The 14,535-nt window shown below is 52.1% G+C and overlaps 1 protein-coding gene across 2 annotated transcripts; it reads left to right on the top strand.

Moving 5' to 3' along the window:
• The first annotated feature begins 2,201 nt into the window (after positions 1 to 2,201).
• Unc93b1 (unc-93 homolog B1, TLR signaling regulator) lies at positions 2,202 to 13,387 on the top strand. Of its 2 annotated transcripts, XM_052712898.1 has the most exons (11): positions 2,209 to 2,369; positions 2,679 to 2,820; positions 3,169 to 3,322; positions 6,082 to 6,243; positions 6,452 to 6,584; positions 6,896 to 6,989; positions 7,242 to 7,366; positions 8,134 to 8,316; positions 8,700 to 8,973; positions 11,183 to 11,301; positions 12,691 to 13,387. In XM_052712898.1, exons 1-11 carry the CDS (start codon positions 2,274 to 2,276, stop codon positions 13,009 to 13,011), a joined length of 1,803 nt encoding a protein of 600 aa, XP_052568858.1. In that variant the 5' UTR covers positions 2,209 to 2,273; the 3' UTR covers positions 13,012 to 13,387. The 2 variants fall into 2 exon arrangements, with proteins under 2 accessions (XP_052568859.1, XP_052568858.1); XM_052712899.1 differs by lacking the exons at positions 8,700 to 8,973; positions 12,691 to 13,387 and having other exon boundaries at positions 2,202 to 2,369; positions 11,183 to 11,299.
• The last annotated feature ends 1,148 nt before the right edge of the window (positions 13,388 to 14,535 follow it).

The raw sequence follows: 14,535 nt of genomic DNA, 5'->3' as shown, positions 1-14,535 counted from the left end.
AGGGTGGGGCTTCTTTTCAGTGTTCCTCACACCCTCCTTCAGAGCATGCACGTAGTGCAAACCACACATACCACACAAACCCCACACTCCACACCATGCATAAACACACACACACTCCACATTGCCTTTTCCACTCTCCACCCACCGAGCCCACTCCCTGCACTACAACACCCACACCCACCTCAGCTGCTGTCTTTTTTTTTTTTTTCCTTTGTTTTTTTTTGAGACAGAGTTTCTCTGTGTAGCCCTGTCTGTCCTGGATCTTGCCCTGTAGACCAGGCTGGCCTGGAACTCAGAGATCTGCCTGCCTCTGCCTCCAGAATGCTGGATTAAAGGTGTGTGCCACCACCACCCAGCAGCTGCTAACTTTTTTTAAAAAAAATAATTTAACTTTAGTTTATGTGCATTGGTGTGAAGGTATCAGATCCCCTGGAACTGGGGTTACAGACAGTTGTGAGCTGCCATGTGGGTGCTGGGAATTGAACCCGGCTCCTCTGGAAGAGCAGCCAGTGCTCTTAACCACTGAGCCATCTTTCCAGCCCCCAACTGCTATCTTTTCATCGTGCCTCACACCTGCCCTCAATTCTACAGGATTGCATCCTCTTGGGGTGCCAAAGTCCACTGCCAACCCAGCCCTAGGATCACTCACCTTCAAGCTCACCATGGGCACCACATAGACTTCGTTATTACCTGAGACAGTGAACACTGGTGTCCACGCTGACTACAGCCACGTGGTTTCTGGGCTCCCTAATGCCTGCCGTATCCCTGTCACCCTGTGTCCTTCATGCCCCACACCTCAGGCACTACCCTCTCTACTGATTTTTGTTTGTGTTTTAAGACAGTGTCTTGTGTAGTAGATTCTGATTTCAAACTCAAGATGTGGCTCAGGCTGACTTTGAACCCCTGATCTCTTCCTCCACTCCTTGTATGTTGGACTTACAGGTGTGCACAGCCATAGCCAGACACATGGTGCTGGGGATCAACCAGGACTCTGTGTATGCTAGGTAAGCACCTGACTGACTGACTAGGTAAGCTACATCCTGTCCTGACTCCTGCTCCTTTTATATAGCTTCTAGGCACTGTTGGGGAATACTATTTTAAGGCGTGTTACTTTTGTTTATGTTGCATTTGTTTAACTCAGTGAAGCTGTGTTACTGTGCCTGTCTAAAACACCTGATGGTCTAATGGAGCACTGAATGGTCAATAGCAAGGCAGGAGAAAGGATAGGCGGGGCTGGCAGGCAGAGAGAATCAATAGGAGAAATCTGAAGACAGAGGAGGAGGAGGACATCAGCTACACAGTAAGCCACGGAGTAAGGGTAAGATTTACAGAAGTAAGAGAACGGGAAAAGCCCAGAAGCAAAAGGTAGATGGGATAAGTTAAGGAAAGATGCAAGAAACAAGCCAAGCTAAGGCCAGGCATTCATAATTAAGGATAAGTCTCTATGTGTGATTTATTTGGGAGCTGGGTGGCCGGCCCCCCAAAAAGAGCAAAGACAAACCACAAGGCACCAAGCTGCAAGAGCCAGCTGTCTGCTTCACCCACAGCACACACACACACACACACACACACACACACACCCGTCACCAGGAGACAGTCCTGCCAGCCGATAGCCTGAAGCCTCTGCAGGTTCTACCTGTCCCCATACCTAGCCCCTAGACTCTCCAGTGACCCTTCTGGGGGAGGCATTTGTCACCTTTTCCTTCATCCACTCATCTATTTTTACATGTATGTACTTATTGATACTCTCCAGTCAGCTTTGACAACAAAATCACAGAAAACCAGATGGGAAATGGGTTTACAACCCTCTGCCAGATGGCTGCTGCTTCTGAGAGGTGAGGGCTACAAGAATATCACTCCACCCACTCTGTACTTCTGCCACAACCCAGGGAGTCCTGCTAAGTGTCTCTGCTTTATGCATGAGTAAACTGGGGGACAGAGAGGTGGAACTTAAGAGTCTTAAGACACAGAGTCATGCAGTGGCAGAACTGAGTCTGGAACTAGCCTCTCCCTGAGGCTGGGTTCTCAGATGCATCCCGATTGCAACACCACACTCACTCACATACATACCACAAATACACACTATACACCACACAAACACACAAACCACACAGCACACACATATACCACACACACACACCACGCACAGTACTTCTGGGAAGAGGCGGTCTGTGGGGTGGGGCGGACTGGACAGGGCGGTCCCTGATGAAGGAAGTCCCAACCCGCTGCTGGTGCCCAGAGCAGCGCTGCAGGGTCTGGGTCTGGGTCTGGGCATGGAGGCGGAGCCGCCGCTCTACCCTGTGGCCGGGGCCGCGGGCCCTCAAGGGGATGAGGACCGCCTCGGAGTTCCTGATGGGCCGGAGGCTCCGGTGAGCAGGGAGGGAAGCGCAATGGAACGACTGCCTCAGCGGGACGCCCGGGAGGGAGAGGGACCCTAGGAAGGGAACCTGAGCACCTAGGATGGGGGACGGGACTCCACACGGGGGACCGAGGTCTCAGAGTGAGGACACCCCAGGATAAGGGATGGGACTCTGGGTGGGGACCTGGAAACCAGCATGGGGAGCACGGATCTTGAGAAAAGGGACGAGGACCCTGGATGGGGAACCCGAACTCCGGAAAGGCGGGGTGGGAGCGCAAGGATCGGAGAGTCAGCGTGTGATTATCGATGCGGCCCGCAGCTGGACGAGCTGGTGGGCGCGTACCCCAACTACAACGAGGAGGAGGAGGAGCGCCGCTACTACCGCCGCAAGCGCCTCGGCGTGGTCAAGAACGTGCTGGCGGCCAGCGCGGGTGGCATGCTCACCTACGGTGTCTACCTGGGTAGGGCCGGACGCACGAACCCGCTGTCCCTCCGCCACCCCGCCTCCACTCCCGAGCTGGGAAAGAGAAACCTTGCGGCCAGCTGGCCTCCTTCCCCTTTCACTTCCCGGGTCAGAACTGCTGTTGCCACGCCATGCGTGTGGGACAGGGAGGGGGTGCCACAGGCCAGTGTGCCCACGCCCCAGCCAGAGAATAGATGCGGGCGGGTGGGAATGGTCTCTGGTCCTCCCTATCCGGGTCCTGATGAGCAAAGGAATGGGTCGCTTAGGTGACTCGTCGCCCTGCCGACTTGCCATGGGCCTTTGAGCTAGCCTGCTTAGAGTCCTCCACCCTGCCCCCTGTCCCCAGGCCTCCTGCAGATGCAACTGATCCTGCACTACGATGAGACCTACAGGGAGGTGAAGTATGGCAACATGGGGCTGCCGGACATCGATAGCAAGATGCTGATGGGTATCAATGTGACCCCCATCGCTGCCCTGCTCTACACACCTGTGCTCATCAGGTGCTAAGCTGCTGTCCCCCGATTTCCTGGGGTGCAGAGGCCGCTGGACCATAAGGCCTCCGGCTGCCCTGGTGTTTTGGGGGGAGGGGACAGGGAACTGCAGAGAGGCCTTGCTTGACTGGGAAAGTGAGAAGGAAAGGGGGAAATCCCTACTAGAGGAGGAACCAAGAGCTTGCCCCCCACCTCCCCACCCCCTTGCACATTTGGTTTCGTGCAAAAGATTCAAGCAGGCTCTGGCTCGGTTGCATCCTTCTACCAGACACATGGTGACTTCCTGAGCTGAATCTGTGAAGTTCCCAGCACAGCCCAGATCCTCTCAGCCCAGTGAGCCGTGACTGTTGAAAGGCAGTTCTCTTTTTGTTTGTTTGTTTGTTTTGAGACAGGGTTTCTCTGTGTAGCTTTGCGCCTTTCCTGGAACTCGCTTTGGAGACCAGGCTGGCCTCAAACTCACAAAGATCTGCCTGCCTCTGCCTCCTGGGTGCTGGGATTAAAGGCATGCGCCACCACCTCCAGGCAGTTCTCACAGAAAGAGCCTTAGTTAGGCAGAGATTCAGTTCGGAGGTCTTCCTGAGCTCTGGGGCATTTATGGTCCAGCCTCCTGGCCACAGCAGAAATTCCCCACAGCCTAATGAAACTCCTGAATGGGGAGATAGGATGGAATGGGTTCTAGTTCCTGTTTTGTTTGTTTGAAGACAGGGTTTCTCTGTGTAACAGTCCTGGCTGTCCTGGAACTACCTCTGTAGACCAGGCTGACCTTGAACTTGGAGATCCGCCTGCCTCTGCCTCCCGAGTTCTGGAATTAAAGGCATGTGACACCACTGCCTTTCTTTCTTTCTTTCTTTCTTTCTTTTTCTTTCTTTTCTTTTCTTTTTTTTTTTTTTTTTTTTTAAGACAGTCTCACTATGTAGCCCTGGCTAGCCTGGAACTCACTTTGTAGATCAGGCTAGCCACAAGCTTGTGGTGATCCTCCTGCCTCTGCCTCCCAAGAGCAGGGATTACAGATGTGTACACCGTCTAGGCCTTCCTGCCTTCTTCCCAAATGATTCTAAGTTTTTATGTCAAGTTGGCATACAACTAGCCTGCACATAAATGTCTCGCCCAGTAGCCCCAGCTGACTCCCAGAATCCTCCTGGTTCAGCCTCTTGAGTGCTGGGACTACTGGCATGTGCTATCATATTGACTGGCTTTTGAAACTTATCACTTTAACGATAACAGTGAATCTTATTTTGTCCCCTCATACAGCTGGGGGAGCTGTTCTTACTTTAGACATGAAGCAGTTTTGCCGTTTCTATACCGAGGGGAAGTGGGTAGCTGGCAGGTTTGAGACCTGGCAGTGTGCTTGGAACCCGCATTCTTGCCTCCTATCAAATTGCCAGGCCACTTTTCTAGGGCCACGTAGCCTGCACAGCCACCAGCTGCACACCTCTCCCCCCTTTTTAGGTGTTGGTAATTGAACCCAGGACATTATGCGTTCTAGGCAAGTGCTTTACCGCTGGGCTGTAACACTAGCCCTAATTTGTGTTATATATGAACTTTATTTACTTACAGACAGAGTCTCATATTACAGACAGGTCCTAGGCTGGCCTTGAAGGATCCAATTTCAATTTCCAGCACCCACATGGTGGCTCACAACCGGCTTTAACTCCAGTTTCAAGGGATCCAGCACCACTCCTGGCCTCCAGGGGCACCAAACACACACATGGCCAGCCTGGGATATGTGAGACCTTGAACTCTCGGTTCGCTTGGTTCCACTTCCCCAGTGCTGGGGATGCAGGCATGTAATACCATGCCCAATTCATGTGATGCTGGAGATCAAATCCAAGGCCTTGTGTGCTGTGCAGGCACTCTACCCACTAGTTATAGCCCCGAGACAGGATTTCCCTGTGTACAGTCCTGGCTGTCCTGGAACTCACTCTGTAGACCAGGCTGGCCTCAAACTCATTGAGATCCCCCTGCCTCTGCCTCCCGAGTGCTGGGATTAAAGGTGTGAACCACCACTGCCCGGCAAGATTTGTTTTTTAATCTGATTTTATTTTATGTGTAGAGTGTTTTGCCTGCCCATACTATGTGTGTGCTTGGTGCCCCTGGAGGCCAGAAAAGGTGTTGGATCCCTTGATCTCTTGGAGCTGCAGCCGATTGTGAGCCATCATGTGGATGCTGGGAATCGGAACTGGGCCCTTTGGAAGAACAGCCAGTATTCTAATGTTTTTAACCACTGAGCCATCTCTCCAACCCTTATCTTATTTTTTAAATTACTATTTTTTCTGTGTGACATGCATGTGTGGAGGCCAGAGGCCCATCTTTTGTTTTTCTTTTTGGGGACAGGATCTCTCACTGGGACCCAAGGCTTGTCCCTTAGGCTAGGCTGGCTGGCTAGTGAGCTCCAGGGATCTGTCTATCATCCCTTCCCCAATGCTGGGATATCAAGTGCATATCAGTCGCCTGGCTTTTCCCGCAGGTGTTGGGGATCCAGCACAGGCCCCTGCGCTTGCTCAGCAAGCACTTTACTGAGTGGATATCCTGGGGACTGTCTCTCATTTTGCATCCTTTCAATGACTGTGAGAGGCCTGTGACGTGGCCTGCGCTGCAATCACAGCTGTGAGCACCGGCCACTCTGCCAGTCTGTGTCTCTGAGACTGCATCTTTGACTCTCCGGCCAAGGCTTCCCATGACCTCTTAGAAACTGGGACCTGAGCTCTTGATGGTTCGGGCCACAGCAATCCCTAGGTTGTGATACTAATGTCCCTCCCTCTGCACAGGTTTTTTGGTACCAAGTGGATGATGTTCTTAGCTGTGGGCATCTATGCCCTCTTTGTCTCTACCAACTACTGGGAACGCTACTACACGCTGGTGCCCTCTGCTGTGGCTCTGGGCATGGCCATTGTGCCTCTCTGGGCCTCCATGGGCAACTATATTACCAGGTAAGCCTGATAGGCCATGGAGTAGAGGCTGGAGAACTGTTGAATATTTGTTTCTTTGCCAACTTTAGCTAGGGGACCCCAGGCAAGCCTTTGACTCTGCTGGGCCTCAGTTTCCCCACGGAAGCTGGCTAGCCTATAGTTGTGGTTGCGTGAAGGAGAAGTGTGGGAGAGGGCAGGCTGGGGAAAGCCCTCATTCTCTGTGCTCCAGGATGTCCCAGAAGTACTATGAGTACTCCCACTATAAAGAGCAGGACGAGCAGGGGCCTCAGCAGCGCCCACCACGCGGCTCCCACGCACCCTATCTCTTGGTTTTCCAGGCCATCTTCTATAGCTTCTTCCATGTGAGTGCTACAGGAGACCTGGGGGCGGGGTATTCTAGATTCCACACATTACAGCCTACTCCACAGTTTTCTCAGCCCTCCTGAGCCAAACCCTGCTCGATTACCTCCAGTGATGGAGAGCTCCTCCCAGTCCACAGTGACCAGGAGGAAGTTCTCTTGCCACGGGGCCCCCATCACCACTGCTGAGCTGTCTCTAGGGTTGGGGGGACTTCTGCTCCCCCACCAGAGGCCATGTCCAGACTCCTCCCTAGATCTCACCTCCTGTCTAGTTTTGTTCTGGGCTCTGATCCCAACTGCCCTCCTGCCCACAGTTGAGCTTCGCATGTGCGCAGCTGCCCATGATTTACTTCCTCAACTACTACCTCTATGACTTGAACCACACACTGTTCAACGTGCACAGCTGCGGTCAGTCCTGGGGCAGGGGGCGAGGCCCCCAAAACCTACTTCCCTCCTACATTTCGTCACCCAGTAGACACCAGACCTTCCCTTTCAGCTTTCAGGGCTGCATGCATGGCGGTGGGAGGTGGATGGTGCCCCCTTCACAATCTGCCATCCCCAAGGAGCTTGCTGCAGGCATCCTCCCCTGCCCCTACACCCCGCCTCCACTGTGGCCTGGCTGCAGTATACTGTAGTCATGTCCCCACTCACCCTTCCCAGGCACTAAGAGCCATGGCATCCTGACCGGCTTCAACAAGACGGTTCTGCGGACGTTGCCGCGCAGCCGAAACCTCATTGTCGTAGAGAGTGTGCTTATGGCGGTGGCCTTCTCGGCCATGCTGCTGGTGAGGCTCGGGTTGGTGGGGGGGAGGTCGTGGGAGCAAGGGGTTCTCTCCCTGCTAGCACATGTATGTGGGCAGGTCGGAGATGCAGGCTAGGAGCCTAAGAATCAGGACTGAGTTCTGGTTGCAGGATAGATGCCTGTAGACCAAGGCTGGAGTTTGGATTCCTAAGGCCAGAGGAATAAGGAAAAAGAGGGGACAGGTTCCATAGAGCTGGTTGTGACCTTTGAGGGGACTAGGAACACCACCCAGGGCTGGCAAGTGTGGCTCTGGACTGAGGGCTGTTCTGGGAGGCAAACTGAAGCTCCAGGGACCAGAGCGGGGAGGTGTGGCTTTAGGTCTAGAGGCGGGGCTAAGGGCGTGCAAAAAGCAAGGTGCTGGCCACTGGATGTGCGGGACGAGCCTTGGGCAGAAGCTTTTCGGGTATTCCACAACTTCCACTGAGGCTTGTAGGTGTATGGGGGACGGGGGTGCGCTCGGGACTGCTGCTCTTTTCTTTTTTCTTTTTTTGGTTTTTTGAAACAGGATCTCGCTAGCCCTGGCTTCCTGGAACTCGCTATGTAGACCAGGGTGGCTTCAAACTCACTGAGATCCTCCTGCCTCTGCCTCCTGAGTGCTGGGATTAAAGACATGCGCCACTACACCTGGTGTAGGGTGGCGGCCTTGTGTAGACCTGTGGACGTGTCTGGGGCGGAGCCTCAGGCTGAGACCTGTAGGAGTGTCGGGGAGGGATGTCTGGCTGATGGTCCCTTCACAGTTCCTGTCTGCAGGTGCTGGGTCTGTGTGGAGCCGCTTACCGGCCCACAGAGGAGATCGACCTGCGCAGCGTGGGCTGGGGCAACATCTTCCAGCTGCCCTTCAAACACGTGCGTGACTTCCGCTTACGCCACCTGGTGCCCTTCTTTATCTATAGCGGCTTTGAGGTCCTCTTCGCCTGCACTGGTTTCGCCCTGGTAAGTACAGACAAGACGTCTGGCTAAACTTGAATTTCAGACGCACAGCCCATAGGTGTATAAATATGTACACATACATTCCAGATTATTCCCCTCCCAACCAGGACTGAGTTCTGGTTGCAGGGCAGACGCCTGTAGACCAAGGCTGGGGTTGGGATTCCCCAAGGCCAGAGGGGATCTTCCCTCTCTCGCCCCCATTGCCTTTTACCCTGAATAAGCCATTTTCCACTTACTGTAGTTAGAATGGTGCTGCTCTCACCCTTTCTACCAGCCTAAGGGGGAATTCGCACCAGGAGATCCTGATGGGACAAGGTGTGGCCTAAAGTGGCAGTTGGTGTGTGGAGGACCAGGACCAACTGGCCGCCTCTTGTTCTCCTCCTCAGGGCTACGGCGTGTGCTCCGTGGGCTTGGAGCGGCTGGCCTACCTGCTCATTGCTTACAGCCTGGGTGCCTCTGCCGCCTCCTTCCTGGGGCTGCTGGGGCTGTGGCTGCCTCGCTCAGTGCCCCTAGTGGCTGGGGCAGGACTGCACCTGCTGCTCACCCTCAGCCTCTTTGTCTGGGCCCCATTGCCTCGGGTCCTCCATCACAGTTGGATCCTCTACGTTGTGGCTGCCCTCTGGGGTGTGGGCAGTGCCCTCAACAAGACCGGACTTAGCAGTGAGTACAGCCTTAGGGACTGGCAAGTTTGGGGAGGGGGAGGGGCAGGCTGTAGCCACCTCTAGGTGGTTTGGGACCCTAACATCCTGTGGATTGCAATGGATGTAGGGGATTTCCCCTGGGGTTCTGTGGGCATAGTAGAGGTAGGTAGAGATTGCTTGGTATAGTTTGGGGTGGAAAGAGTTCTGTAGACACTGTAGAGATGGATGGGGAAGTCTCATGGACACTCTGGAAAGATGTAAGAGTTCCACACTGTGGCAGGCAGACATCACACCGAGGGAATACACGTGAAATCTTGTGGGTAAGCAGCGTGGGTGAAGGCTCTGGGGAGAGGATATAAAACACACATCAGCAGTCAAGGATTATGTTGGCATAATTTCCATGGCACAGGTAGCAGATACCAGAGTCCAGGCCCCAGGGAGGGGAAGAGTGGCAGGTGCTTGTCCATGCTCCAGGTGTAGGTACAGAACTGGGCTCTTTCCTGTTTCTTTTTCTCAGGGCCTCTCTATGGAGCCTTGGCTAGCTGGGATTCACCATATAGCTCCCAGGCTGGCCTTGAACCCACACAGATCCACCCGCCTCTGCCTCTCCAGTGCTAGAATTAAAGGCGTGCGCCACCATATCAGCCTTTTCCTTCTTCTTCAATTGTATTTTTTGAGACAAGGTCTTATGCTGTAGCCCAGGCTGGCCTGGAACTCACTGTGTAGCTCAGGCTGGCTTCACGCCTGTAGCAGTTTGATCCTGTTTTAGATGCCCAAGGACTGGAGTTACAGCCAGAGCCACCACCAGCCTCCGTTCTTTTTTCTTTTTAGTTACTTTTTTTTCCAAGACAGGGTTTCTCTGTGTAACCCTGGCTGTCCTGGAACTAGACCAAGTTGACCTTGAACTCAGGAGATCTACCTGCCTCTGCCTCCCAAGAATTAAAGCTATCTAAGTATGTTATTTATTTAGAATACATGTGTCATGAGTGTGGAGTTCCAAGGACAACCTGTGGAAGTCGGTTCTTTCCTTCTACCACATGAGTCCTGGGAATTGAACACAGGTCGATTAGGCTTGAGGGCAAATGCCTTTTACCCACTAAGCTACCTCTATGGATCTCTTCTTCTTTTTCGTCTTTTTTTTTTTTTTTTTTTTTTTTTTTTGTCTTGCTATATAGCCCTGGCTGGTCTGGAACTTGCTATGTAGATCAGGTTGGCCTCGAACTCGTAGAGATCAGCTTGCCTCAGTCTTCCTAGTTCTAGAACTAAGAGGGCTCTTTCTCTTCCTTCCTTCCTTCCTTCCTTCCTTCCTTCCTTCCTTCCTTCCTTTCTTTCTTTTTCTTTCTTCTTTCTTTCTTTCTTTCTTTCTTTCTTTCTTTCTTTCTTTCTTTCTTTCTTTCTTTCTAAATAGAGAAGATCCAAGCACATTCCCAAACCCACCCTGCCCAGCCTCAGAATCCACGCCCAGATCTGGGCTGCTGGAGTGAGGCCCCGGGAGAAGCAGCCATGGTAGGCCAGGCTTCAGCTGTGTGGGGCTACCTGTCAGTGACTGGCAGCTTGTCCATGAGTACAGTCATGTAGGTCATCCTCACTGGCATTGATTCTGATGGTCTGATGCGATTAATAGTTTCAAGTATCCCCGAGCCACATGATGGCGGTGTTCATGTCCTGAGCCTGACGGGGCTTAGCAGGTAGCAGCCGCAGCCACTCAGGGCCGTGCCACTAACTCAGAGCTTCTAACCCAACAGACAACTGGTGTGAACTCGTCACAGTCGGGAAACGTCAGTTTAGGAGATTTAAGTAGCTTTTTGTTAGGTACTTTGTTAGGTACCTGTAGTATCAACTTTTGAACCTCTACCTTTCCCTGAGCCCTGGAGTCTCAGTTCCCTGACCGCCCATCCAGGGCTGCTTCTCTAACCCTTGAGACGATCCCCAGGAAACTGACCTACTCCGTTCCAGGTTTGACTTGTGGCAAGTCAGTTGCTGGAAGGTCACTCTCCAAGCCCCCGGGAGGGAGGGAAACAGCAACTGAGCACTGGGCACACAGGGCGCTGCGGTCCAAGGCAGGACACACCTGTAGGTAGGCTCTTCTTGACAGTGTAGTAACCGAAGTCTCCACTAGAGGATAGGCCAGGATCGGCGCACAGCCCTGTTCCTGTTCCGGCCGTGAGCTGGACCGTGAGCTGGACCGGTACCCGGTTCCTTACCTGTCTTGTCCCTCCCATCTGCAGCACTCCTGGGCATCCTGTATGAAGACAAAGAAAGGCAGGACTTCATCTTCACCATCTATCACTGGTGGCAGGCTGTGGCCATCTTTGTCGTGTACCTGGGCTCCAGCTTGCCCATGAAGGTGAGGAAGGGAGGGAATTTGGGAGTCCATGCCTCACTGCAAAACAGACCCTGATTTCACAGCCTCTTAAAGGCACTGCTTTCTAAGAGCACCGATCCAAGGACCCCTTAATCCATGGCATATCCCCCAACCCAGCACCCCACTTACTGCTTCATCTGCTAGCCTCCGTCTCTGTGGGCATGCCCAGTGGGTTGTTTGGTGACCTGATCTTCAGCTTCTGGACTCCCTGACACACTGGGTCTCTCATTTCAGGTTCTGTAGGAATAAACACCTCTGTGTTTTCATGTTCTTTTGATTTGATTTTTGTTTTGTTTCGAGATGGGGTCTCACTCTGTAGACCAGGCTGGCCTCGAGCTCACACAGATCCACCTGCCTCTGCCTCCCGAGTGCTGGGATTAAAAGTGGGCACCACCATGGCCAGCTTTTGTTTTGTTTCTGATTGTGATGGAGAAGGACCCAGGGCCCATTCTTGCTACATCAGCTGTACCCTTAAGCTCCTAGTCTGTTCCCAACCCCAGCAGGTCCTTTTAGCAGGTCCTGATCACATGGTTTTGTGCGATTTGTTTGTGTCTTGGAGTCAGGGTCTCAAAGGCAGCCCAGGAAGACTGTGAACTCGTCATGCCTCACCTTCTGTGAGCTGAGATTATAGGCATGCACTAACAGGCCCAACTTGGTGCAACGGATTTTAGAAAGTGAAGTGAATTGAAATAACAGGGAATGGACACACAAATACAAGTGTGCTTGTGTGTTTGTTTCCGACTGTGGGTTACAGTCAAACTGTCTGAAAAGAATAGATGGTGATGTTTGTATGCTTTCCTGGCACATACAAACATATGCATGGCTCACCCCCAGCACTGAAGACTAAAAGAAGAAAAAACACTGGAGAGCATTATTGTGGTGGATTTTATTTTTTCTTTATATACTATATATCTTTTCTTTATGTATTATAAAACCATAATACAGATTATATTTTTTTCCTGAGACATAGTCTTAAAATGTAGCCCCAGCTGGCTTTAAACTCTTAGAACCCCACCTCCCCCCAACTTCCTAAGTGATGGGATTATAGGCTCGGTTGCCTCTCCACACACCAGTGTCCTACCGCGTCTAGAGCCAGGGAACAACTTAACTGTGGTCCAAGGGAGCCAGACCTGCTTGTTTTTAGACTTTCTCCGACCTCCATGTTTTCTCTGAGGCAAAGTGATGAGCCCCTTTTTGGTTGTAAAACTGAGTCCTGCTGGTGACTTTAAAGTGTGGGGATTTGAGCCTTGTCTTCAAAGGCTGCGTTGGAAATCCTGGGTGAGGGGGCTGGGGATGGGGGAGCCAGGAGGCTCACGGTGGAGAAGGAAGACCCCAGAGGAAGGAGTGACCTTTCCTTCCTCTTGTTCCCAGGCCAAGCTGGCAGTGTTGCTGGTGACCCTGGTAGCGGCAGCAGCCTCATACCTGTGCATGGAACAGAAGTTGCAGCAAGGTCTGGTCCCGCGACAGCCCCGCATTCCGAAGCCACAGCACAAAGTGCGCGGCTACCGCTACCTGGAGGAAGACAACTCAGACGAGAGCGATGTGGATGGCGGCGGCGAGCAGGGCCAGGGCGACTGTGCGGAGGAGGAGGCTCCACAGGCAGGGGCCCCCGGTGCAGAGCCAGCTGGCCCCTGCCGCAAGCCCTGTCCCTATGAACAGGCTCTGGGTGGTGATGGGGCTGAGGAGCAGTAAGAGACCCAGGGCCCTGCCTGGCCCCCAGACTCTGCTTTCCTGCTTCTCAGCCTCAGTTTACTGTGTCTCAGGTTGAAGGTCCCCCTGATTCCTACTCCATCTGCCAGAAGAGCCCTCTTTTCCCTCCCAGAGCCTGTGGCCACCTGGAACTTCCCCCAGGGAGATGAGGGTCACCTTCCAGAACCCCGTCCCTGTTTAAGGGGAATGCCTGGGTCTAGATCAGCGAGATCCCCTTCCTACATGCCACACCTCAGCGTGTGACAGCCTTTGACTGGAGCTTTGCATTTCTTACCCGCAGGTTGCCCCACCTCAGAACAGGGGGACTATTATTTTTAATAGAAAATGGTCAATAAAGAGTTTTGTATTTTCTGGAGAAGGTCTGGGCTGTGTCCCTATCAATCCCATCAGGATTTTATCCCACAGAACAAAATCCTTGGTTGACTGTGGGAGGGCTCAGTCACCATATGGAGGAGGCATTCCCCTCTAAGCCTCATCAAGACCCATTTCTTATCCAGGAATTGCAGCCTAGTGGCTGCACCCTGTCCACTCAGAAGCAAGGGTTACAGAAATGGTTTGCAGGGACCTCAGCAGAGGAGCAGTGTAGTTTTTGTTTGTTTGTTTGTTTTTAACTCTTTGAGGGCTGCCACCCAGCTCCCAAATAAATACACAGAGACTTATTCTTACTTTTTTTTTATTTAATTATATATATATATATATATATATATATATATATATATATATATATATATATATACACACAGCAGGCAGAGGGAGACCACCACTTTTTTTTTTATTTTTTAGATTTATTTATTTATTATGTATATGGAAGAGGGCATCAGATCTCATTACAGATTGTTGTCAGTCCCCATGTGGTTGCTGGGAATTGAACTCAGGACCTCTGGAAAAGCAGTTGGTGCTCTTAACCTCTGAGCCATCTCTCCAGCCCCTACTTTTTTTTTTTTTTTGAGACAGGATTTCTCTGTGTAGCTTTGGTGCCTATCCTGGATCTTGCTCTGTAGACCAGGCTGGCCTCCAACTCACAGAGATCCACCTGGCTCTGCCTCCCGAGTGTTGGGTTTAAAGGCGTTTGCCACCACCACCCAGCTAGCCAGCTTTTCTTAAATTATCCTGTGTATCTTTTTGCCTCTGGGCTTTTACCTTTCTCTATTCTGTATATCTTTTTTCCTTCTTACTCCGTGGCTGGCTGTGTGGCCGTGTGGCCGTGTGGCCGTGTGGCCGTGTGGCCGTGTGGCTGGCCTCTGGAGTCCTCTTCTCTTTTTCTTGTTCTCCCTCTTCCTCTCCTATTTCTTCTCTCTGTCTGCCAGCCCTGCCTTTCCTTTCTCCTGCCTAGCTATTGGCTGTTCAGCTCTTTATTAGATCAATCAGGTGTTTTAGACGGGCAAAGTAACACAGCTTCACATAGTTAAACAAATGCAACATAAAAGAATGCAACACATCTTTGCATCATTAAACAAATATTCCACAGCATAAATGAATGTTAACACATCTTTAATATTCCACAAT

Source organism: Peromyscus californicus, unplaced genomic scaffold (assembly GCF_007827085.1).
Source record: "Peromyscus californicus insignis strain IS unplaced genomic scaffold, ASM782708v3 Scaffold_4__1_contigs__length_199733344, whole genome shotgun sequence".
NCBI classification, from domain to species: domain Eukaryota; kingdom Metazoa; phylum Chordata; class Mammalia; order Rodentia; family Cricetidae; genus Peromyscus; species Peromyscus californicus.
Note: the sequence above shows the minus strand (reverse complement) of the source record. Positions and strands in the feature narration are given on the sequence as shown.

Bases quoted from the DNA above. Each gene is read 5' to 3' on its own strand.
- Unc93b1 (XM_052712898.1), top strand. From the start codon at position 2,274: ATGGAGGCGGAGCCGCCGCTCTACCCTGTGGCCGGGGCCGCGGGCCCT. The intron at 2,821-3,168 runs GTAGGGCCGGAC...CCCTGTCCCCAG, and splicing joins CACCTACGGTGTCTACCTGG to GCCTCCTGCAGATGCAACTG. The intron at 7,367-8,133 runs GTGAGGCTCGGG...TCCTGTCTGCAG, and splicing joins CCTTCTCGGCCATGCTGCTG to GTGCTGGGTCTGTGTGGAGC.